The sequence below is a fragment of the Mus musculus genome, chromosome X, assembly GCF_000001635.26.
Source record: "Mus musculus strain C57BL/6J chromosome X, GRCm38.p6 C57BL/6J".
Taxonomy (NCBI): Eukaryota; Metazoa; Chordata; class Mammalia; order Rodentia; family Muridae; genus Mus; species Mus musculus.
In genome coordinates, this window is record NC_000086.7 from 47925433 (window position 1) to 47949866 (window position 24434).

The window sequence follows — 24434 nt, forward strand, 5'->3', positions numbered from 1 at the left end:
GGATGGGAGGAAGAGAAGTGTCAAGGGTGAATACAAGGTTTCCAACAGGAACTTAGAGGATGTTGCCCATTTGCATAAAAATTTTGAGGATGGAATGATTTTTTTTCTTTTGAGGGGACCATCAAGATGTCATTTTTAAAATACTTTTTATTTTTTTGAGCAAAAAAAAAATTTTTTTTTGGTTTTTTCGAGACAGGGTTTCTCTGTGTAGCCCTGGCTGTCCTGGAACTCACTCTGTAGACCAGGCTGGCCTTGAACTCAGAAATCCGCCTGCCTCTGCCTCCCGAGTGCTGGGACTAAAGGCGTGTGCCACCACGCCCGGCTGTGAGTACATTTTTATCATTTTACTTGCTCCTGAGTATGGAGTCATCCAGTGCAGAAAGGTTGACCTATCAGGAGCTCCACCCTTAGGGAAAGCTCTCCCTCCCCTTGAAGCCACCAGTTGCCCGTAGCTCCTCAGTTAGGAATAGAGGCTCATGAAGCCCTGTACACTTGAGGCTACAATGTTGACTGGCTGATTTTACAGGCCCTGAGCACATAGCTACAGTCGCCATGAGCTTGAGTACACTGTGGTCCCATCATGCCAAGGAGACAGTTTTGTTTCAGTCCTCCTAAGCCTCTTTCTCTTGCTGTTCTTCCACCCCCTCTTTTAGAAGGTCCCTGAGCATTGGGAAAGGAGTGTGATATAGATGGCCCTTTTGTGGCCAGGCATGCCACCGATACTCTCTCTTTACTTGTTGACCACTTGTGAGTTTCTTTCTTAACCACCATTCACCTCACAGACTTTTTAGATAAATCGGAGAGCTCTGAGGGCAGTTTGCTACTGTGTCCATTTAGCAGAGTAATAGTAGACTTATTCCTGGGCTTTTGAGTACCAGTACTCTAAACTCAGGTTGGTCCACTCCATTGCTGCTACTGTTCTTGGTGATCATCCCATGGTACTGGCATCTCCAAAACAGAATGTCCAATGGCTGGGATCCACTCACCATCTTCTGGGCTACTCCAAAGGGCTTGGGCCACTTCTCCAGTACCAGTACAGTTTTGGCCATGTTTGAGATTTCTTTGAGACACTTCTATGTGGATTTGGCTGCCACTCAGAAGCCAAACCTAACTAGCACGTGAATGACATCCAAACCTTGAGAGATGTGATTGTGTTGAGAGCTCCGCTGTTTCACACAGTGCTGTCTAATGCACATACCTGTTTACATGAATTAGAAGTAAAATTCACAATTCAGTGGCTTCATTTCAATAATCACACTTCAAGTGCTCACTAGCTAGATGCATCCATACTGGTTGTACAGTTATAGAGTAGGCTCAGCATCACAGAAAACTCAAGACAGTTCTATATAGAATGAGAAAACAATTTTGGGATCCACTTACCCTCTTCTGGACTACTCCAAAGGGCTTGGGCCACTTCTCCAGCTCTGCCCTCTGTAGCATACACAGCTTGTCTTCTCAACTAGGGTAGGCTCCACTCCCACCACTGCTGACATTCTTAATAGTCATCCCAGGTACTTGCACATCCAAAATTCTACAGTCTTCTGCTGCATCTGGGCTGCATTTCAACCAATAGCCTCTCCTAGGCTCTCTTCATGGTCCAAGCCTCAGATTCTCTGGATGACTCTTTCAGTCTTACTCCTTCAACTGCCACTGAGGCTACACCTTCACCAATAGCATTGCCTGGCTTCTCACAGTGCCAAGCCTTCAGCTGCTTTCCATGATCCCTTCACATGCCTTCAAAACCAGTTCCTGGGTAACTCTTACACTGCCAAGTTCAGCTGCCAGCACAAGGTACAACCTTGGCTGCCTCTGGAACACAGCTTCTGTATGTTGACTCAGGAGGCACTTCCCAAGAGATTGAACCTCAGTAATGCTTGTCTTAATCACTGCTGATTTCCCAGCTCCTGCTGACCAGCATTGAATATCTCAGCAAAGTAAAGGTCTCAGTTTTGTAGTTTTGGTTATCTTTCTAATCATAGCCGAACTCTTCAGCCTCAGCTAATCAGAACCACAGAAATGTAATTCAAAATAACAAATGGCCTCTAGAGTTTTTAAGTTGCCCTCTGAAACTTGATAAGCCAGGCCTCCATCTTCTGCTCTCTTGGCTCTCAACACTCAATGGCTTTCCTAGCTCAAAGTTCCAAAATCCTTTCAAAATCCTCCCCCAAACATGGACAGGTCTGTCACAGCAATACCCTACTACCCTGATACCAACTTGCCTTAGTTAGGGTTACTATTGCCACAGTGAAACACAATAACCAAAAAAATGACTCGGGGAGGAAAGGGTTTATTGGGCTTACACTTCCATATCGCAGTCCAGCAGGAAGTCAGGACAGGAACTCCAACAGAGCAGGAACCTGGAGGCAGGAGCTGATACAGAGGCCATGGAGGGGTACTGCTTACTGGATCGCTCCCCATGGCTTGCTCAGTCTGGTTATAGAACCCAGGACCAGCAGCCCAAGTGGCACCTCCTACAGTGGGCTGAGCCCTCCTACATTAATCACTAGTTAAGAAAATGCTCTACAGGTTTGTCTGCAGCCTGACCTTTTGGAAGCATTGTCTCAATTGAGGTTTCCTCTTCTCAGATTACTATAGTTTTTTGTCAAGTTAACATCTCATACCATAAAACCAGCGCAATGTGTATGTTGTACTTTGTGCTGATTTCCTCTGGTTGCTCTGGTGGAAGCACGGAGAGGGCAATTAGTTGGACTATTGTGGGTTGGAATTTAGCCAAATCGGTGCTGTGGGAGCCCAGAGGTAAGGCAGCAGACAATAATGATGACATCTGTTTGAGAAAGGGGGAAGTGAAAGCAAGAAGGGTTCCAGGGATGGCAAAAGAAGGGATTAATGGGGCCAAGGTTCCTCAAAGTCAAAAACAATTACAGAAAAGATAAGGAGCAAGTATATTGGGAGGACTACTAGTCACAGTGAAATGTTTGATTTATGTTGCATGTTAGGGGATGGTACTTCTGTGATGGAAAAATCTAGGATATTCTTGAAGGAGTCACTGCAGAGGGTGAGGCAATGGAGGCTGAAGTGGAGTGGGAAGGCCACTGGGTGAAGAAGGTGAAGGTGGTAACTGGATTCTCTGTGCCAATTTTTAAGCGAGAATGACTAATGGCAGGCATTTGAGTGGAAGTAGAGTCTTATGTAGTAGGCATTGGATTCTGAACTCTGAGGTTTGTAGAGAGTGATGGTCCTGTAGAGGAAGAAAGAGAAGATGGTATAGCCCAGTGAATGAGCCTCAGAAGAAAGCAGTTTCCTGACAGAGATGGAGAGGGAGTACTCTATAGGAGGTATTGAACTGCATCATATTTAAGCCAAGCATGATAGTACTTGTCTATAGTCTCAAATACTTGAGAAACTGAGGCAGGGGGATCACTTGAGACCAGGAATTAAAATCCAGTCTGCGGAAGAAGTAACCTGCTTGGAAACTAGTCAGTTTGCATTTGCCTCTGATTTATAATGTAGTTATGTTAGAATCCCTAACAAGTATTTTTCTTAAATTACCAGTGAAGTCAGGTGTAGTGGCAGCTGCCTATAATTCTATCCTTTAGGAGCCTGAGGCAGGAACAAAGGTTTGAAATGAGCCTGGGCTACATAGTGAGACATTTCTGGGCTTCCTCTCCAGATAGTCTTTTTATTGTCGTGAGGTGGGGCACACATATTAGTATGCCCTAAAAAGCACCTCTAGGGCTGGGGAGATAGCTCAGTTGGTAAACTGCTTTTTTGTCCAAGCATGAGGACAGATTTGATCCCCAGAACCCGTATTTGAAAGACCAAAAAAGGGGTGGTGCCAGAAGCAACTAGATCCCTGGGGCTCACTAGTCAGCTACCCTATACTACCCTACAAGTCCCAGGTCAATGAAAGACCCTATGTATTTTTCAATTCCTAGACCCCTCAAAGTAGCTCCAGTTCTAGAGGGACCCAATGCCTCTTCTGTCCTCCGACGGTACATGTGGTGCACAGACGTACATGCAGGCAAAAACACCTATACATATAAAATAAAAATGCTATTTTAATAATTAATGAGAGCTAAACCCTTGGTAAGTTTGCTTTTTAAAAAGGCATTTCTATGTTTAAATGTATATAGGTGTTTGCATGCATTATGTATAGGCACCATGTACACCCTTAGTGCCTACAGAGGCTAGAAGTGGGCATTGGATGCCCTAGAAGTGGAGTTACAGAAGGTTGTGGTTTAACATGTGGGTGTTGGGAATCACATTTCAGTCATCTGCATCAAGTGCCCTCAACTGCTGAGCCATCTCTCCAGCCTCAGTAACCAGCCCCAGTACATTTGCTTCTAATTCTATTCTTTCTCAATTGACTGTTTTTAAACCACCCAACTCTAGGATAGATTTGCAAGATTATTCAAGATACCTGTGGTATTTTTCACTTGTGTCAATGAGGAATAGGTATGTCTTCTCAGAACACATGAAGCCAGTCCCCACATTTTTAAAGTTCACTTGTAAATTTAATTTACTCTGAACCTGACCAAGTGACTTCCTATGTTACCTTCATACCTTAAAGTATTATGCAATCTGAACTTAAATGGTAGGAATTTCCAGTGTGGGGATAGAAGGAGGGTGACTTGTGAATTTATCTTTTGCTAGAACTTAGAAATCCCTACATTGACAGCTGAGAGATAGGGACATAGGCAGCTAGCTATGATTCAGTGTGCCTATTGCTAGTCTGCCCGCTGACACAGTTCATCAGCACTGAGTACTCTACTGTCGGGTTTCTTCTCTGCTTCATCCCCTCCACCACTACAATACCGGAGCCCTTGTTCTTCTACATGTTCTCCTTCTTAAGGGTATGGACTATGTGTAATCTGGACCTCCCTCTGACCAGAAAGTTTGAGACTATTATCCCAATAAGGTATTGATAAAGTGTTGTATCCCATAGCTAGGGCTCTGTGGATTTCATTCTTTTTAAAGGTGGCTGCAAAATTCGGGTACAGGGAGACTGGACCAGAGAGCGCCACTTTGAAATTCCTGATGAAGAACGCTGTTTGAAGTTCCTCTCAGAGGTCCTCGAAGCTCAGGAAGGTAAACTCAAAACTCAACAATTTCCTTTCGACACTTTCAATGGGAGTAAAATGCTGATATGCTGATTCAGAGGCAGGTCACTGTTAGCGAAGCTCCACCCCCACACCCCTGCCCCTTGAGCTCAGATAGCTCTTTATTTTTCCCTTCAGGAAAGAACCTGGGGGTAGATTAAGGAACAAGTCTATCCAGCTTTAAAAAGAGAGTCAGTGGCATGGCATATAGTTTACTGCAGCCTGCAGTCCCCTCCTTCTGCCCCAGAATGACTCAGAGCTGTTGGTATTTCCTTACTTAGTCTCTTCTAGTCCTTTTGGGAATTCTGCTGACTGTGCATTCAAGGACTCTGAAGAAATGAATAGCTTTGGCTTGTAATTTAATGATGGTCTTCCCAGTTTCTGACCCAAGTCTTGTCTTTCCAGCTCAGTCACAGCTTCTTGTTCCAGAACAAAAAGACTCATCTAGCTGGTACCAGAAATTAGACACTATGGATAAACCTGCTTATTCAGGTATTGGAAAGACTCTTTCATCTCTGGCTGCTATGAAGGTTTTCGAGCCGGTAGATAGATAGTATTAGTTCAGATGAATTGGTTGGGTGGTGTAACCATTGACTCTGTGGCCCTGGACTTCACTCCTGATTCGCTCTGTGGTAGGGTAGCTCTTTCCGAGCCTACTTGGAAAAAGAAGTTACGTGTAGACTTCACATCCAGACAACATAGGTGTGAATGGCAAGTCTGAAACTTACTAATGATGTCATCTTGTTTGAGTGACTTATCTCTGAGCTTCTGTTTCCTTCAATACAATGTAGAAAAATATGTTAATGGTACCTACCTTATGAAAGTTATTGAAATGTGAGGAAGGCAAATGATATATAATCCCCTCTATAAATGTTGGCTTGTATTATTCAGGTTCCAGACTGGTATAACTGTCTGTCATCACAGTCAGTGTGTCAGTGCTTCTGGAATGAATGTGAGTCTTACCCTAATGTAAATGATTACTCTACCTGTGGTACCTAGATCCAGTCGTAAGTAAATAAAAGCCTCACCTATGTTGGAAGGTCTCTTTATCTCCACTTTGTCTTTGGATCTTGTATCCTTCAGGGCTGCTTGGATTTGAGGATAATTTTTCATCTCTGGATTTAGATAAGAAAATGAATACACAAAATCCCCGATCAGGGAGTCATCGGGAACCACCCCCTCCACCTTCTTCATCGACTAGAATGTAAGTGCTCTGTTGCAGCGCACTGCCCGCTCTAAGCAGCTCACATTTTAGCCAGTTTTCCTTTGGAATCCATGGTTGATTTTCTAGGCTTTCGCGTGAAAAGGAAGCTTCAAACAAAGAACAGCCCAAAGTGACCAATACCATGCGGAAGCTATTTGTCCCGAACACCCAAACCGGGCAGCGAGAGGGTCTCATTAAACATATCCTCACAAAGCGAGAGAAAGAATATGTCAACATCCAGTCTTTCAGGTGTGTCTGTTTTCTACTCACCGAGTCTAAGCATTTAGGCACAACAATCTTGCCTTGTAAAAATGTTAGCTTCATTAAGAATGGAAGCACAGTATAAGGGAAGATTATCTGACTCGGGCACTATGCTTGCTTAAAAACATATATATCATAAATCATGCATACGCTATAGCTTCCCTTCAGTTTTCTAACTGCTCATGATACCATGTCTACTAATATTTCTATCCATGCTTAGAGGATAGATCAAACTCACATAGAATAGAAAATTGGCCTGTAATGCCATCAGTAAATAAGTATGTGTCTCATTGGGCCAGCTGAACCTTGGTCCAGCCAGTATTGAAAAATTAAAGTCTACCATTACTACCACATATAAATTTACTGCTTTGATAAATCAACTAAAATTTCACCCAGTCCTCTGGGCAGTCTGTCCTCAATTCTTTCCTTTTAGTTTTCACGTCACCTTTGCTCATTATTATATCCCCTTTTCTGGACCCTGATATATCTGGTAGAAAGGGGAGATGATGAGGTGTGGCACATATCCCCAGTGTGTTATTCATGAACAGAATATCCCATCTAATCCAAGATACCCGTATGGTATCCCACCATGCATCATTTCCCCATGTTCAAACACGTCTGCACTTCCTCATATATATGTCATCCCTTCTGCTTTCCCGCTTCATATATTATCTGCCTCTTCAATATTTCCCAGAGTTGTCCTCGTGATCCTCGAGAAGTGAGGGCTTTTGCTTTTGTTTTTGTTTGTATTTTTTTTGTTTTAGTTTAGCTGTAGTTCCTTACAGAAGAGTTATCCATATTGGGCTGTGTCTAGCACCAAGCTAGCTCTTTCCCATCCTAACCTAAAGCTCTCCCTTAATGAATTTGGATGGAATGTAATTGAAAGAAAATTTGGCCAAAACAGTTGTGTTTGTTTAAAATATAGACCTAGGTCCTTTTGTTGATCCGTTGATGTAAATGAAGAGAAAATAAACCCATGCCTTTATGTTATACATGCAAGAGTTCTTTTTTATTAATCATTTTATTCATTTACGTTTCAAATGATATCCCCCTTCCCAGTTACCCCTCCGCCAATGCCCCCCTTCCCATTCCCCCCTCCCCCTGCCTCTATGAGGGTGCTCCTTCACCTACCAACCCACTCCCACCTCACCGCTCTACCATCCCCCCTACACTGGGACATCAAACCTCTACAGAACCAAGGGCCTCTCCTCCCATTGATGTCAGATCAGCCCATCCTCTGCTACATATGTATCTGGAGTCCTGGCTCCCAAGAATTCTTTTCTTAGGTGTCTAGCAAAACACTTTGAAGATTTATGTTAATCAAAATACCCGTTCATAGGAGTGATAAAAGCAGTATTGTGTTTGTTTATCCTTGATCTTTGTTTTTAAATTATTTTTTTGCTGTAACGTTATTAGGTTTTTTGTTGGAACTTGGAATGTGAACGGCCAGTCTCCAGACAGCAGCTTAGAACCTTGGCTCGACTGTGATCCAAATCCTCCTGATATTTACTGCATTGGGTAAACTTCTGGACCTTCCTTCTCCTATATTTGGTGTTAGTGTAACATGACTTGAGCCTCCCTCTTATCTGTGTGTATGTGTTTGTGTGTGAACGTGTTGGTGTGTGCATGTGAGCCCCAGAGGTTACCAGGTGTCTTGGTCAATCACTCTCCATCTTATTTCCTTTCCTCTTTTTATTAAACATTTTGCTTACATATATAATGAATTTTAGTTGTTTACACCCCCATCATCTTCTTCCCCCAAAACTCCCCCACTGCACTCATGCCTTCTTCATATGTATGAGCCGCTGAGTTTAGTTGGAGTTTCTTGTGTGAACATGGATGGGAGACTATTTACTAGAGCAACTCAACAGTGGCTTTCCCACCAAAGAAAGTGACACCCCTTCCACCAGCAATCTTTAACTGCCCCTTGTCCCTTAGGGAGGGGTAGAGCCTCATGGGCTCCTCCTGTGCCCATGATGAAATGTTTACGGGCCCAATCTGTGCAGCTGTACCGAGTTCAGGGGAACAGTGGCGATGTCATCCACAAGTTTCTTTTTGCTGAACATGTCCCCATCTTCTGGCTCTTACATTCTTTTCATACCCTCTTAAAGGTATTCCCTGAGTGTGATGTAAATGGCCCATAGTGGCAGAGTGCTCTGCCATCACTAAATCTCAGCACTTTGGCCAGTTATGAATTCCTACCTTAGCTGCCACCCACTTCTATGGGAAAGGCCTTATCTACCTTTTTTTTTTTTTTTTTTTTGGTTTTTCGAGACAGGGTTTCTCTGTGTAGCCCTGGCTGTCCTGGCACCTACCTTATTTTTTTAGATGGGCTCTCTCACTGAACCCCTAGAGATGGATCCTCCCATCCCTTGTTCCCCGGTGCTGGCATTGCAGACACATGCCCGCACAGACAGCTTTTTTGCACGGATGCTGAGGTTTGAACTCGGGTCCTCACACTTGATCTAGCAAGCACTTTACTGACTGGGACATTTCCCCCGCCTTGATCTGCATATTTGTTCTTACATACTTGTTTGGTAAACACTTGCTGTGCACTCTGTGTGCGGGTTAATTTTGTGGGTCAAAAGGAACCGTTAATGAAGCTCCTAATAGGGAACTGCTCATCGCAGGAACAGATAAGCTCAGTGCTCAAAGTGATTAGTCAACGGTTGGGAAAGACAGGTCTCACCACTGGCCCTAGGAGCGTTTGTTATTGTTTCCTTTTCTATAACCTATGGAGAGTCTTTAGAAAACCGACATGTCTTTTATAAAATTTATCTCGTACTCTTTTTTTTTTTCTTTACTCTAATGTCTCAGCAAATGGGAAAGGATGTAGCCAAAGAAAATTGTGGCTGTGTATAGTGCCTGCATCTATTTGTTCCCTCAGATTCCAAGAGCTGGACTTGAGCACCGAAGCCTTTTTCTACTTCGAGTCTGTGAAAGAGCAAGAGTGGTCCTTGGCTGTGGAAAGGGGGCTGCCTTCGAAGGCCAAGTATAGAAAAGTAAGCTGCGCTCGCTCGCTCGCTTCTCTCTTCAGTATAGAATGAAGTAGGCCTCACTGGGAGTTACTCCATCAACTGAACCTCTTCCAAAAGGTTTAAATAATTGACTTCTCCATATGAAATACTGTGCTGTATGAGACTAATCTGCTGTAGTTACTTCTGAGAAAAAAAATTCATAAGCTTTCTGGTCATGCATTTTCATCCTTTAGATGGTTTGGGGAAGAAATCAACTTATTGTTTTTGCATTAGTAATCCAAATAATTAAATATAAGCTAACCGATCTGTCTGTGTAATAAAAATATAAGACTGTCCTCTGGCATGGCCAGAATGAAATGCCTACAAGAAAAGCAGTATGGAGTATGTGGGGCGCAGAGAGTGTGCTTTCGATTCAGAGCAAGAATAGCAGTACTGTGGGAATTCAGCACATCCTGAACTGCTTTGTAGGTCAAGTATAAACTTGGCTTTAGCAAGGTGGTCCAATTGGTGGTCTTTAGAAGATATCTGCTAGGGGCATTTAGCTACTAGGAGAGTTATTTTCATCTTAAGACTATTATCCCAAGCTCAAAGTAATCTATGGTTTTGAACAGTTTATGTAGGTAGCATAACTCTTGAGGATGTTACAGCTCTCTCGCTCAACTTTAGGTTAAAAAGAATCAAAATTCAAAGGGTTGCTCTTTAGGACGGAAGGGGAACAAGCTGGGATAATGGCTTATACACTACTATTTGGGCTTTTAATATACTCTCGATAGGCTACAATGTGATTTAGAGGTCTAAGACTGGGGATGTGGCTCAGTGGTAGATAGCTGTATTACATGCTCAAGGCTCTCTATTTGATCCTCAGCACTGATAAATAGAAGCAGAGAGATACAGAGACAGAGAGAAAAGTGGGGAGAGAGAAAAACTGAGACTTATACACTATCCCTCAAGACTTTTAACTCTTATTAATCAAAACCAGACTAGAGCTTCCACAGAGAATCGTCGTTTCCAATTTATGAGGTCTTATTGGAAATTAGAGGGTGCAGATGTAGGTTTGGACATCAGTAATCACCTTGTTGGTCATCCTAGGAAGTTAGTTATGTAGCAGAAAGGGACGCTTATGTTAGCTGTTAGTAACTTCCTGGAATTCATAGGTTCAACTGGTCCGCCTTGTGGGGATGATGCTTCTTATATTTGCCAGAAAAGATCAGTGTCAATACATCCGAGATGTTGCTACAGAAACAACTGGAACTGGAATCATGGGGAAAATGGTGAGTTCCTTTGGCAATTAATTTGATTATCATTTATAGCTATGCAAAATTCACTTGCTCCTTGTGCTAAGTAACATTATACTTTGTCTAACAGGGAAACAAAGGTGGGGTAGCTGTAAGATTTGTATTCCACAACACCACTTTCTGCATTGTCAATTCGCACCTGGCCGCCCACGTGGAAGAGTTCGAACGAAGGAATCAGGATTATAAAGACATCTGTGCAAGAATGACTTTTTCAGTCCCCAATCAGACTGTCCCGCAAGTGAACATCATGAAGCATGAGTAAGCAGCTACCTCTCTGTGGCCTTTGGATAAGGATAGAACAGTGATTAAATAGGGTAAAATACTATAGAGCTGTGAGGAGTGAGAGATTACCATTTAAGGATTTGGGTCACAAAGAAGAGAGTGTTAGTTAGAAATAACAGATTCATTGAGACCAAGAAATTAGGTTGGGCATTAGGAGAAAAAAAATTTCTATTAGTGTAGCTTCTAAAATAACACTGAAGGAATCTGCAAATTAGAGTCTTTTTTGGGGGTTTTGTTTGGTTGGTTGGTTGGTTTGGTTTGGTTTGGTTTTTGGTTTTTTCGAGACAAGGTTTCTCTGTGTAGCCCTGGCTGTCCTGGAACTCACTCTGTAGACCAGGCTGGCTTTGAACTCAAAAATCCACCTGCCTCTGCCTCCCAAGTGCTGGGATTCAAGGCGTGCACCACCACGCCTTTAAAGGCCTAGAGTCCTTTTTTAATTCAAACAAAAAACGGTCACTGTAAGTATAATAACAAAAGATAAAATGAATAAACATGCTTTAGAGTCCTTTATTTGTCTTCCATTCTCCCCAGCCAGTCCTGCTCTCCATAGAAGACTGTCTTTGGCTGTCGTTTGGGGGTGGGCCTTTCCAGAGCTGTGCTGTCTGATGTGATAGCCAGCATCTGCTGTTGGGTATTTGAAAGTCATTAGTCAAACTGAGAGATCTGTAAGCAAAAGCTGGATTGGATTTTGAAGTTTGCACGGAGAAAATGTGGAACACCCTAATTTGCAAAATATTAATCATACATTAATGATTTGAATGCATTGAGCTAAATAAAAGTTATTTTTATTTGCATATTCTAAGTGCATCTATTAAAAAATTAAAAGGCTATGGAGACATGTATCATCTCACTGAACAGTCTCTTCTAGATTTTTTCCATACATATGTAGCCACGCATACTTATATGAGAGCATACTGCCCTATTTATCTCTGTGTCCAACTCTGTGTCCACAGATCTACATTATTCGTTTTAATGGTTGTGGTGATTTAATGGAGGGGTGGCAATGGTGGGTCTGTAAAAACGAGCCTTGAGAAGGACAGAAGTAGAGGGTCATTGAAGGAATGGTGTGGGTGGGGACAGAATGAAGAATGGGTACAATAGTGGTATTTGAGTGTGCCCATATTGTCACAAAAACTGGGATCCTAGAGAATTCTGCTTCACGGGGACAAAGTCAAGGTCTTGAAATTTTTGACCCATGAAGACCCCAGCAATTCATAAATTTATTTCTCAAGAATCCAAAACTTTGCTGTTGCCTTTGAGAACTTACAGTGACTGGTGCTGAGAGTGAGGATTTAGGTGCCAGGTTGGCTACAGTAGAGATCTAGAATTTCATTTTCCTAGTGGCCTCGGTCAGTCATTCCCATCCTACAAAGAGGCTACAAAACCTCAGGGCTCTGGGAAGCAAACGCATTAAGATTCTCTTTGCCCAGAGGTCTGGCAGGCAGCCAGACAAAAGCTAATCCTGCAAACAAGCTGCATGCCTCTGTCTTTTAACTCCTTGGCTTCCAGAGCCTGGATGGAGACTATGTAACCCCATTTTCATTTGCTTTTATGTTGTTGTGCTTATTTTCCCAGGTATTTTAGAATCTCTTGTCTTTCCTAGGTATTGGCAGTACTTGCCCCTAAAGAATTAATTATAGTTTAAGCCTCTTGTTAGTGATAAATAGATCCTTAAAAGTAATCTACCCACTTTCTTCTCTCAGTTCCCCCTCTGATTGACTTTAATCTTAATTACTGTTAGTCTAATCTATTGCTAGTCTGTACTAATCTATTTCTTGGTCCTCAGTGTTGTCATTTGGCTGGGAGACTTGAACTACAGACTTTGCATGCCTGATGCCAGTGAGGTGAAAAGTCTTATTAATAAAAATGAGCTTCATAAGCTGTTGAAATTTGACCAGGTAAGTGATGTTTCAGTGGCCGATATTGTTAGGATTACAAGATAGACACATGGTAGGCATGGTTTATACTAGAAAGAGATGACAAGTCATACTGTCTTGAAAGATATGGTGTCTGGGGATATAGAGATTTGGAGCGCCTTGATTGGATGCTAAGATTCAATGGAGATAATGTTGGTGACAAAAAGCAAATGTAAGATTCCTTTAGTAAGTCATTATCAGGCAGAGATTTCAGAGATTTGTATCCATGGGCTGGAGAATGGGTGATGTTAACTGGAGAATACTTCCTCGAGGAAACTGGCCTTCTGCTGTGTTGATGTAGTTTAGCAAATCGAATGGAGAAAATTGTTCTATGATTGCTTGGCAGGCTGGGCAACAGCTTGGAGATGAAAGAGGGAAGGAGGCCCTATAAAAGAGACTGGAAAACTGAGGAAAAAAAAGTTGATTTGGAATGAATGGCACAAGCTATAATCTAATAGGAACTGAGTGATAAGTCGGTGTCAACTGGTAGTTAGCAGTTGATGTTAACAGCAGTGTAAAGGGCTGAGAAGGTGGCTCCTTGGATAGAGTCTTTGCTGCACATGCATCAGAACTTGAGTTCGGCTCCTCAGCACCCACATAAAAGCCAGGCTTGGTAGCATATGTCCTTGGCCTGAGCTCTGGGGCATGAAGACAGGTGTATCTCAAAGGCTTACTGGCCAACCGCCCTAATCCAATCAGTGAGCGCCTTGTTCAATGAGAGGACCTGTCTCTAAAGATCAGGTAGAGATGTGACTGAAGAAAGCATCCTGGTGTCACCCTCTGATGTCTGCACATTCCCACGTGGACACCTACCCACATATAAACAAAGAAGAACAACAAAACCTCCTGTGGGAAAACAACTGGTTTTGTAGTGCTCAGACAAAGGCTGATAGCCAAGAAGCTAGTATCTATGTCTATAAGCCACTATGTTGGTGTGTAAACCTGGTAAATGAATTGAATTGCAATGTTCATACATTTATCTTTTCTTTTTGAGCCAGGGTATCACTATAAAGCCTATCCTAGATTAGAACCAGCTGTCTAGTGTAGAGCTGGCCTTGAAATTATGGGCCTCCTTCCATTTCTCCTAATGCTGGCACTGCAAGTAGGTGTCAACACACCTTGATCATAAAAATAATTTGTTATGGAATATAGGTACTGGCCATAAAAATAAATGTTTCTTCATGTCCTCTCATATTCGGTTAATACATATTAATTGCACACAGTTATTGTGTTTGTTGTGATATATCAGCAAGTATATTGAGAATACAATAATGAAATCCAGCTTTTTGGAGCTGGGGGATGTTGCTCAGTGGTGGAACATTTGCATAATCCATGTACTGCTGTGGGGAGATCTCCAGTGCCATTGAAATCATCCAGCCTGCTTTTATGCAACTTCCCCTCATATCCCGCTTTCTGATGATCAGTGTTCTCTATTCAGGTTGATTTCTTTTAGTTTTCATGCCTGAGAGCTAAAATGTACCATTTGTCTTTCTATGTCTGATTTATTTCATTTAGCATTAATTTTGTCTAGCCCATCCATTTTGCAGCAAATGACAGTAATTCATTCATTGTGATTGAATACTGTGTTTGTGTATGTCACATTTTCTTTATCTAGTCACTATTAGCAGGCACTTCTCTTGGTTCCTTATATTTGGCTGTTATGATAGTGCCACAGTAAACGTGTATACATATCTCTTTGGTATGCTGACTTCACTTCCTTTGATTATGGACCCAGAACTTCATGGTGCTGGGATGAATGTAGACGCTTCTTAATAAGGAAAGACGATGTCTTGACTTGATTTAAATGGCTTTAAATCCTCACGAGAGCTTTTTTGCCCTTTAAAGACAGTAAAAGTTCAGGAGTTTTGCAGTACAGTAGTTTTTATAGTGAGCCTTTCTCGGCTATCTACCTTTATATTGAAGTTGAACAGCTAATTTGTTTGTATTTCTCCCTTTTTCTTGTATGCAGAAAGGGTACAGTTGGGATAAATAAATTCTGAGTCTCGTATATAACATTGGTAAAAATATCTGAGTTAAAAAAAAAAAAAACAAGCATGGCCATGTGCACCCATAGCCCCAGCCCTGACAGGGAAAGGTGGAGACTGGAGCTTCACTGTGTATGTGCATGTGTGAGTATGGGGCAGTACTCGAGTGCAGTACCCACAGAGGCCAGAAGGCAGGGGGGCTCCACCGGAGCTCAAGTTACAGGTAGCTGGGAGCCATCTAACAAATCCAGGTCCTCTGAAAGAGCAGTATGCTCTCTTAACCACTGAGCCATCTCTGTAGCCCCAACTCACCCATTAAGAACAGAACCATTAATTATTTGCTGAAATTGCTCTCAAAATTATCCTTTCAAGGTTTGTGTGCTTTTTGTTATAATTATAATTATGCAAGACCATTCCTGCTCAGGTCTACGTAATGTGGGATTATTCTGAATTCTTGTTTCCATAATTTTATCCTGGCCACACTGGGAATAAATGTCAGTATGCTAATAAGTGTTATTAGAAGGCGAGTTCAGATGCTATGGCAATGTTGACATTGAATTCAAAAGATAAGAAATCTTATCTGTGTTTTTCCACGGTTGAAAGGCTGTAGAACTGAATACTTAGGACGGAAACAGTGGCCAGTCAACCTATCACTTACGTTGATCTGTTTATGTGGTGTTTCTTTCTGTCTGTAGTTAAACATTCAGCGCACACAGAAAAAAGCTTTTGCGGATTTCAATGAAGGGGAAATTAATTTCGTTCCCACGTACAAATATGATTCGAAAACTGACAGATGGGATTCCAGGTAAAGTGATGAGAATGTTCTCACAGAAAGCTGAAAGCTTCATCCCTTCTCTATGTCCTTCCATGTCTCTCCTGACAGGCTAGGATCTGTGTTTTTATCACTCCATATGCAGAGAAGGAAATCGAATGGCTTAGTGTTATTACTGAAGAGTATTTCAAACTGAGCTTATATTGGGAGAGTATTAATTAGATGCCAGGGCTGGTGACACTTTGTGAGCTGCCTCCAGCACCCTGGTTCCATCACTCTGCACACTAGCTTGGAGTTTTGCCTCCCTAATCTTACCCTTCCTTCTTAGCTGATGCTCTTAGCTCCTTCTCCTACACTCCTCCTCTGCTACTTAACTTTGGATACCAGAAGGTGAGAACTAAGAGTCACAAGCAGTTCTTCTAGCACAGTTACTCTTGGTCCTGAGAACACACCAGAATCCATTGGTTAGGGCCTGGAGAGATTACTCAGTGGCTGGAATATTTAGTGCTCTGGCAGAGGACCCAAGTTCAATAACTCCAGTTCCAAGGGATCTGACACCCTCTCCTGGCTTTTGATAGTACCTGCTTATATGTATACATAAATGAATTTTTTTAAAAAAATCTTTAAAAATAATTCATTGGTGACCTCTTAGAAATCCTAATGTCTGGACTTACAGCTGCTGTTGTTGGGGGGAAAAGGAAACTACGCCTTGGAGTCCCTTTGATTTCCTCATTTCCCCCAGAAAAGTAGTGAGGGACCCTATCAGGAAATCCTGCTTACCTGCCTGTCCACCACATATGTTTCTTTCTTTTTCCTAGTTTCCTAGGTGACTCAGGAACTTGAAAGACAAAAGAGTCCATGGTCATACTCAGCTCCTGCAAACCCTGAGGTTAGGGTTTCATTAGATAGGGTAGGGGTGGGGAGTAGGGGAATTGGCAGCAGCGGACAGAAGGTTGTCCCATGTACCCAGGGAGCCAGTCCACAATTGAAAAGGGACAATGAGGGATCTTGTTTACTTTGCTTGGTTTCTGCCACTTAAGATGGAGCTCCAGAGCTACTGATAAAGAATATTTGAGTCACCTATGAGATCAAATGTACAAGGCCTTTCTAATTTGAATGAATCATGAATACATTTTCCTTGCCCTCAGTATTCTGTGGACTATTCTTTTTTTTTCCAATTTTTTTATTAGGTATTTTCTTCATTTACATTTCAAATGCTTTCCCGAAAGTCCCCTATACCCTTCCCCCTCCCTGTTCCCCTACCCCCTACACCCACTTCTTGGCCCTGGTGTTCCCCTGTACTGGGGCATATAGTTTTCAAGACCAAGGGGCCTCTCTTCCCATTGATAGCCAACTAGGCCATCTTCTGCTACATATGCAGCTAGAGAAGAGCTCTGGGGGTACTGGTTAGTTCATATTGTTGTTCCAACTATAGGATTGCAGATCCCTTCAGCTCCTTGGGTACTTTCTCTAGCTCCTCCATTGGGGACCCTGTGTTCCATCCAATAGCTTACTGTGAGCATCTGTGGACTATTCTATGTTCATGCTTATATGTGTACATGTTAGTTCATCTCTATCAAAAAAAAATCGATGTGTCCATGAAAGTCCAGTTTTAGAAGAAAAAGCTTTATTCTTCTCCAGAGATTAAGCCCACTCTAGGAACAGAGGATTGCAGTTTTCTTTTTTCTTTTTCTTTTTTTTAAAATTTATTTATTTATTATATGTAAGTACACTGTAGCTGTCTTCAGACACACCAGAAGAAGGCATCAGATCTCATTACAGATGGTTGTGAGCCATCATGTGGTTGCTGGGATTTGAACTCATGACCTTCAGAAGAGCAGTCGGTGCTCTTTCCCACTGAGCCATCTCTCCAGCCCCGGATTGCAGTTTTCTACTGGATTAGCTGTCTATTATGAAGTACCATTGCAGTCAAGTGGAGCCAAGAAAGAGGAAATGTTCAGAATGGAACCCTGACCTTACTTATAAGGCTATTTTAGGAAGGTGTTGTTCCACCTTCCCCCATGGTGACATTGTCTAAGATACAGACCTAAATTTAGGGAAACCCATCTATTCAATCTTTAGATGATATTAGGCACATACTTTGTACTGGGCAGCAGTGCTGGGAGTTCAGTGGCTGGCAAGCTGGCACAGGCCATTCATTGTTAGTGCTTGCAGTGTAGGAAAGAAGATGTTAGGGGTCCTCTGGGAAGAAGTGTGGTTCACTGGGGGCACATAAAAAGAGGCTTAATGTGATTCAAAACCAATGTGTGCTGTTACTCTTGTGTGGTATGTTGTTTGTGACTCATTCCTTTATTTACAGTGGGAAATGCCGAGTTCCCGCCTGGTGTGACCGAATTCTTTGGAGAGGAATAAATGTTAATCAACTTCATTACCGGAGTCACATGGAACTCAAAACTAGTGACCACAAACCTGTTAGCGCCCTGTTCCATATTGGGGTAAATAGTTGACTGCTCATTCATTTGCTTACGTGTTAAGTAGCTACTTCCAGAACACTGTGTAGACATAGAGTGGATTCAGAATCCAGCATGTCACAAATAATCTCTAGCCAAATCATCATTTAGAGTTGAGTGGTTGCACTCCCTCACCCATCTCAAATACTATCCTTAGATCTTTGCACAGTCCAGTCTTTTTACTGATGTATAGGTATTTTATGCTATGGAGGCACAGAATGATCACAATAGGACCAGATCTACTCCTTAATTTAGGAGATACAGCCCCATCTTCTACAGTGACGTCTTCCTCTCAAACAGCATAGGTTTGATGTTGCTTTGAACTTGGTTGGATCTTGAGCTGAATTTATAGCCAGTTATGTTTTGCCTCTATTGTAAATGCATTTTTTCTCATTTTTAGCTATATTATGAGTGTGTAAATTATAAGCTTGCTGACTTATACTTGCATTCTTCCTAGTGAATTTTCTACACATGTGGTCTTGTAACCTATCAGGATATGGCTAGTGTGGTTCTTACTAGGATGACTTGATAGTCTACTACCTGGTTTTGCGTTCAAGGTCAACTACTTTGTAATTGTAGGACTATAGACAATTTATTCAGCATCCTCCTGTCATGTATCAGTCTCCTCCATTACAAAGTATGCCGGTGATGAGACCAACTCGTAAGGATTCATGTATGCAAAGGGCAAAATAGGACAGATTTTTTTACGTCAGTTTCAAGGACTGCTGACATAAGTATCACCCATGTATCTTTTTTTAAAAGATTTATTTATTTTATGTGTATATATGAGTTCACTGTAGCTGTCTTCAGACACACCAGAAGAGGCCGTCGGATCCCATTACAGATGGTTGTGAGCCACCATGTGGTTGCTGGGAATTGAACTCAGGACCTCTGGAAGAGCAGTCAGTGCTCTTAACCGCTGAGCCATCTCTCCAGCCCTCACCCATGTATCTTATGGTAACTCTTATTTTATATGCACTAGTGTTTTGCCTACAAGTATGTCCGTGAGAGCATATTGGATTCCCTAGAATCGGAGTCACAGACAGCTGGGAGCTGCCATGTGGGTGCTAGGAATTGAACCCAGATCTTCTGAAAGAGCAACCAGTGCTCCTAACTACTGAGCCATCCCTCCAGCACACAGCACACACACACACACACACACACACACACACACACACACACACACCTTTAGGGCATTTCCTTGGGAAACAAAATTAGTTCTTGGTTGTTTTAGACTCTATTTAAAAATGTTTAAGATAGTGCTGGGCGTGGTGGTACACGCCTTTAATCCTAACAACAAAGGAGGCAGAGGTAGGTGGGTCTATAAGTTTAAATCCAGCCTGGTCTACAGAATGAGTTCCAGGAGAGCCAGGGCTACACAGAGAAACCCTGTCTCAAAAAAAAAAAAAAAAAAGTTCAAAACAACCAATAACAGTTTTTGTCCACTTTTGGATTGTAGTTATTGGTTTTTGTTTATTATATGTTTACTGAAGGGCTCGTGCTATGGGATGTATGAAGGTCAGATGACAAATCGGCAAGAATTGGTTCTCTCCCTCTATTCTCTGCAGTTGGTTTTGATGTGGTGCTAGGAATCCAACACAGGGCTTTGTGCCTTCTAACCACTGAGTTCTACTCACCCCTACCCCCTTCTCACCCCACTTTGAAGTCTTAACACAAGAATGACACTAGCCTTGGGTTTAATCCCACATTCTAGTTGTGTACTAGAAATGGTGCTAGACCGGGCAGTGGTGACTCATGCCTTTAATGCCAGCACTTGGGAGGCAGAGGCAGGCGGATTTCTGAGTTCGAGGCCAGCCTGGTCTACAAAGTCTCAAAAAACCAAAAAAAAAAAAAAAAAAAAAAAAGAAAGAAAGAAAGAAAGAAAAAGAAAAAAGAAATGGTGCTGGGCTCTTGGTGCACCACGCTTACTTCCCACAACAGTGCTCACTTAAAGACTTGCCACTTCACAGAGGAACGGATAAGAACCCAAGGACTTAGAAATCACTTCCTTGAGAGTGTTCAACTAGGAAGATAGCTAAGATTCAAACCTTTAGTCTGTTTAACTCCAATATCTGTGTTCTTTTCACCTCTGCGTAGTGGCTTCATAATTCTAAAATCCTGATGAAACATGCCTCCAGAAGCCACATTTAAGCCATCAAAGTCCCGTCTATATGTCCAGGATGTCCTCTTTTTCCTCACGTGAACCCCCTAATCCATTTAAGGAAAATATCTCTTCCCAAACACTGGCCTCCTTGGATTTTTGTTGTGTTTCCTTGGAATATTTTTCATATTACACCTCCATCCTAAGTCCCACTTAGATATTTTAAATTTTTCAAGGGTTCTTTATATTTTTTTATATCTTTAATTGAATTCTGTGTTTCTTCTTTTAAATGACACAGCAATTTTAAAAAGTTCTTTGTGGGGCTTTCAAGACAGCATCTATCTTTAATCCCAGCACTTGAGTGTGAGGCCAGCCTGGTCTACAGAGTGAGGTCCAGGACAGCCAGAGCTAAACAGAAAAACCCTGTCTCAAAAAACCAAAAAAAAAAAAAAACAGTTATATCAGGTCATTGGAAGTCCTGTGTGATCTGAAAACTTTCTTAACCCATTCTTTAGTCCAAATCACTTGTCTGTTGCCATGGTTTTACTCTAGGACATCTTGTGGTGTCCTTTGTCTAAAGTGCTCGTTGCTTGCACTTACTAGCGCCATGCAGCCCCTTTTCTGTAGTCTGAGCAATTATCTGATTCCTGCAAATGGCTGTGGCCACGGATGGACTTAAATGCTTTAATCACACTTTTCTGCACTTTTACTATTTTATGCCTGTTAAAAAAATAAAAGAAAATAGCAGTGAATGTATTTTAGCTGTCATTTTAGACACTGCAAGAAATCATTTTTACTGCAATTATCCCATTTTCTCCACAGTCAGATAATTAACAATGGAACAAAGAAAAATCCTTGCCAAATATGTACTATTATCAAGCTTCTTACAGATTGGACTTTTCCAGAAATTTAGCTAATTAACCTTACCTTTCCCCTAAAGTGTTTTTTATAATGCCTATTATCTATATAATGCCTATTAATTTAGGTCTTTTTAGTGACTTTTAAAATTTGCTAGAGACTGCTAGGTGGTGGTGGTCCATGCCTTTAATCCCCCCACTCCGGAGCTTTGAGTGAAAGCTAGAGTTATGGATGAAGCAGGTTAGTAAAGTTTTTGAGGGCGTTGAACATACTATAGTTTATTTTCAAGCTGCTCCCATAATGCCCAGTTTTAGATTATTAGATAATCTCTGATGGAGATGAGCTGTGTACATATGAAGCTAAAAATGGTGCCTTCATCCCCATTAGGTGAAGGTTGTGGATGAGCGGAGGTATCGGAAGGTCTTTGAAGATATCGTCCGCATTATGGACAGAATGGAAAACGACTTCCTTCCTTCATTAGAACTTAGCAGGAGAGAGGTGAGCCGAACTGCACAGCTTCCTGTCTCCTGTCCGTTCTAGTCAGCACTAAGAAAACCGTGTTACTTCAAAGGGCATCAAGGTTAAAATCATCGTCATCAGTGTCAGACTGTCTGCGTCCTAGTCTCATTTGCAGTTTGGTAGATGCAAGAGCACATGAAGTGCTGCACCTTCTCAGAGATTCAGCTCCCCTTTCTGGATCACATGAGTTAAATAATACATGATAAGCTCTTACAGTAGCACCTAGCAGCTTGGAGGCCATCTTATTTGGTGCTTAGTTCATATGTCTGGGGGAACAGAGCTCAGTCAAAGAATGAGCACCCTGGACATGATCATGTTCCTCTCAGGATCCCTGGAACAATCAGAGTAGCCTTGAACAGGGTCAAAAGTTGCCTAACGCCTTCTCTGCTGGCATGAGCTAAATCATGTATGAGAGTCAATGCTAGGAAGTTGTCTCGGTCTATGAGTACATGTGGTAGTTATATATCTGATTAATGATTACCTTATTCTTGATTCATATTGTCTACAAATAATCCAACTTACTTCCCCTACTCCGCATGCATGGTTGTGTCTGTCTGTTTGTTATTCCCCAGTTTTTTTTTGAGAATGTGAAGTTTCGGCAGCTGCAAAAGGAGAAGTTCCAGATCAGCAACAATGGACAGGTTCCCTGCCATTTTTCTTTCATCCCTAAGCTTAATGACAGCCAATACTGCAAGCCATGGCTTCGAGCTGAACCTTTTGAGGGCTACTTGGAGCCAAGTGAGTTTCCCCTTTACCACTGTCTTCTTGCCACACACAACTCCTCAAGCCTCCCACAACCCTGGCTTAAATTAACTTCTTGTTCTCTAATCACTTGTCTCTCACCTGCACTGTCCTGATATTGGTGATACCTCTGTTGTGTGTCCCATCTCTTCCCTGTTGTTGCCTGGTAGTTCTGTTTTTTGCTTTGGAGCAGAATTGCTTTTCCACAGGAAAGATCTGTGCTACGATGCACCATCTCTTTCATTTCAGACGAGACCTTAGACATCTCCCTTGATGTATACGTCAGCAAAGACTCTGTAACCATCCTGAACTCCGGTGAAGATAAGATTGAAGATATTCTTGTCCTCCATTTGGATCGAGGCAAAGATTACTTCTTGACCATCGGTGGGAATTACCTCCCAAGTTGCTTTGGAACCTCATTGGAGGCTTTGTGCCGAATGAAAAGACCAATTCGAGAAGTTCCTGTCACCAAACTCATAGACCTGGTGAGACACATCCTCAGACAGCAACCTTCTTTACATTTAATTTGCATGTTTTGCCCCATTATTTCTGTGCCTTCTCTCTTCTTCTGGGGTCATGGGAACTGACAAATGATAGAGGAGAATGTCACTTTATCTAAGCACTACTTTGATTAAATTAAGCCTAGGAGGGAAAAGGAAAGTCTACTCTGTAGTTAAGTCTTGTTGGGACCATAATAGATAATATATTGTACTTCCAAAATGAGCTCAAAGGCCCCCTCTCCAAGCTGTGCTCACTAAGCTCATCACACTTACATAAATTGGCATGTATGCTAGGTGTGGTAGGTGCACCATGCATTATTCTTCTCATTGTGCTTACAGGAAGACTGAGGCCCAAGGGATTCACTTGCCCATAGTCAGATGAGTTAGTGACAGACCCAGATTTTCTGACTCCAGTATTCCTCCCTACAGTATATCAAACTCCAGTATTCCTCCCTACAGTATATCAAACTCCAGTATTCCTCTCTACAGTATATCAAACTCCAGTATTCCTCCCTACAGTATATCAAACTCCAGTATTCCTCCCTACAGTATATCAAACTCCAGTATTCCTCTCTACAGTATATCAAACTCCAGTATTCCTCCCTACAGTATATCAAACTCCAGTATTCCTCCCTACAGTATATCAAACTCCAGTATTCCTCCCTACAGTATATCAAACTCCAGTATTCCTCTCTACAGTATATCAAACTCCAGTATTCCTCTCTACAGTATATCAAACTCCAGTATTCCTCTCTACAGTATATCAAACTCCAGTATTCCTCGCTACAGTATATCAAACTCGGCTGCTGATGAGAGCAGAGGCTGTTATGGATGCTTACAGAGCTTACATCATAGTCCCTAGGGGTGCTTACTGCAAGTAGAGGCTCTCCCCTGCCCCATTCACCACTGGTAATAGAATCTTAAGACATGGAACCTAGGAGTCGGCATTTTTTACCCCTTTGGTAACCCTGGCTGGACTTGAATTTCCTCTTCAACTGAGAATTAATTTAAACTTCTGATCTTCCTGCCTCCACCTCCCCAGTGTGGGATCACAGGTATAGCCCACCATATCTGGTTTATGGAGTATTGGGGACTAAATCTAGGGCTACTTGCATGTGAGGCAGGGCCTCTACCAACTGAGCTATAAATTCAGTCTATAGATGGGTATAACATGTACTGACGCTTCTTCACTTAATGTGTGTGACTCAAGAAAGAAAAAAAAAAGAATTATATCCACCCCCTTTCACAAGCCAAGCTACTAGATAATGTCTCTATTCTTATGTGGGAAAAGCATATTATTTTCAGTTTAAAAAAAAAAGATTGAATAGCAAGCCATCCTATTAAAAATTTTTCTGCTAAATGAAACTATTGTTAGATTTGTGTACAGATTGGCACTTAGCTTTTTTTTTCCTCCAGATATAATGAAGGGAAGAGCCAAGGGTTACCATTTGTATATAAAATCACAATGGTGCTCAGGCCTGGGAATAGCCA

General features: G+C 42.0%; 1 protein-coding gene across 3 annotated transcripts in view; it reads left to right on the top strand.

Moving 5' to 3' along the window:
* Positions 1–24434, top strand: part of Ocrl (OCRL, inositol polyphosphate-5-phosphatase) — a 54011-nt gene that overhangs the window by 13015 nt on the left and 16562 nt on the right. For all 3 annotated transcript variants that reach the window (XM_017318524.2, XM_011251008.3, NM_177215.3), the window contains exons 5-18: positions 4939–5049; positions 5466–5552; positions 6144–6264; positions 6352–6513; positions 7942–8043; positions 9413–9527; positions 10658–10774; positions 10869–11056; positions 12867–12978; positions 15677–15786; positions 18074–18209; positions 21571–21681; positions 22275–22440; positions 22693–22928. In XM_017318524.2, the coding sequence (XP_017174013.1) occupies positions 4939–5049; positions 5466–5552; positions 6144–6264; positions 6352–6513; positions 7942–8043; positions 9413–9527; positions 10658–10774; positions 10869–11056; positions 12867–12978; positions 15677–15786; positions 18074–18209; positions 21571–21681; positions 22275–22440; positions 22693–22928 (1874 nt within the window). The remainder of the gene's footprint in view (positions 1–4938; positions 5050–5465; positions 5553–6143; positions 6265–6351; positions 6514–7941; positions 8044–9412; positions 9528–10657; positions 10775–10868; positions 11057–12866; positions 12979–15676; positions 15787–18073; positions 18210–21570; positions 21682–22274; positions 22441–22692; positions 22929–24434) is intronic.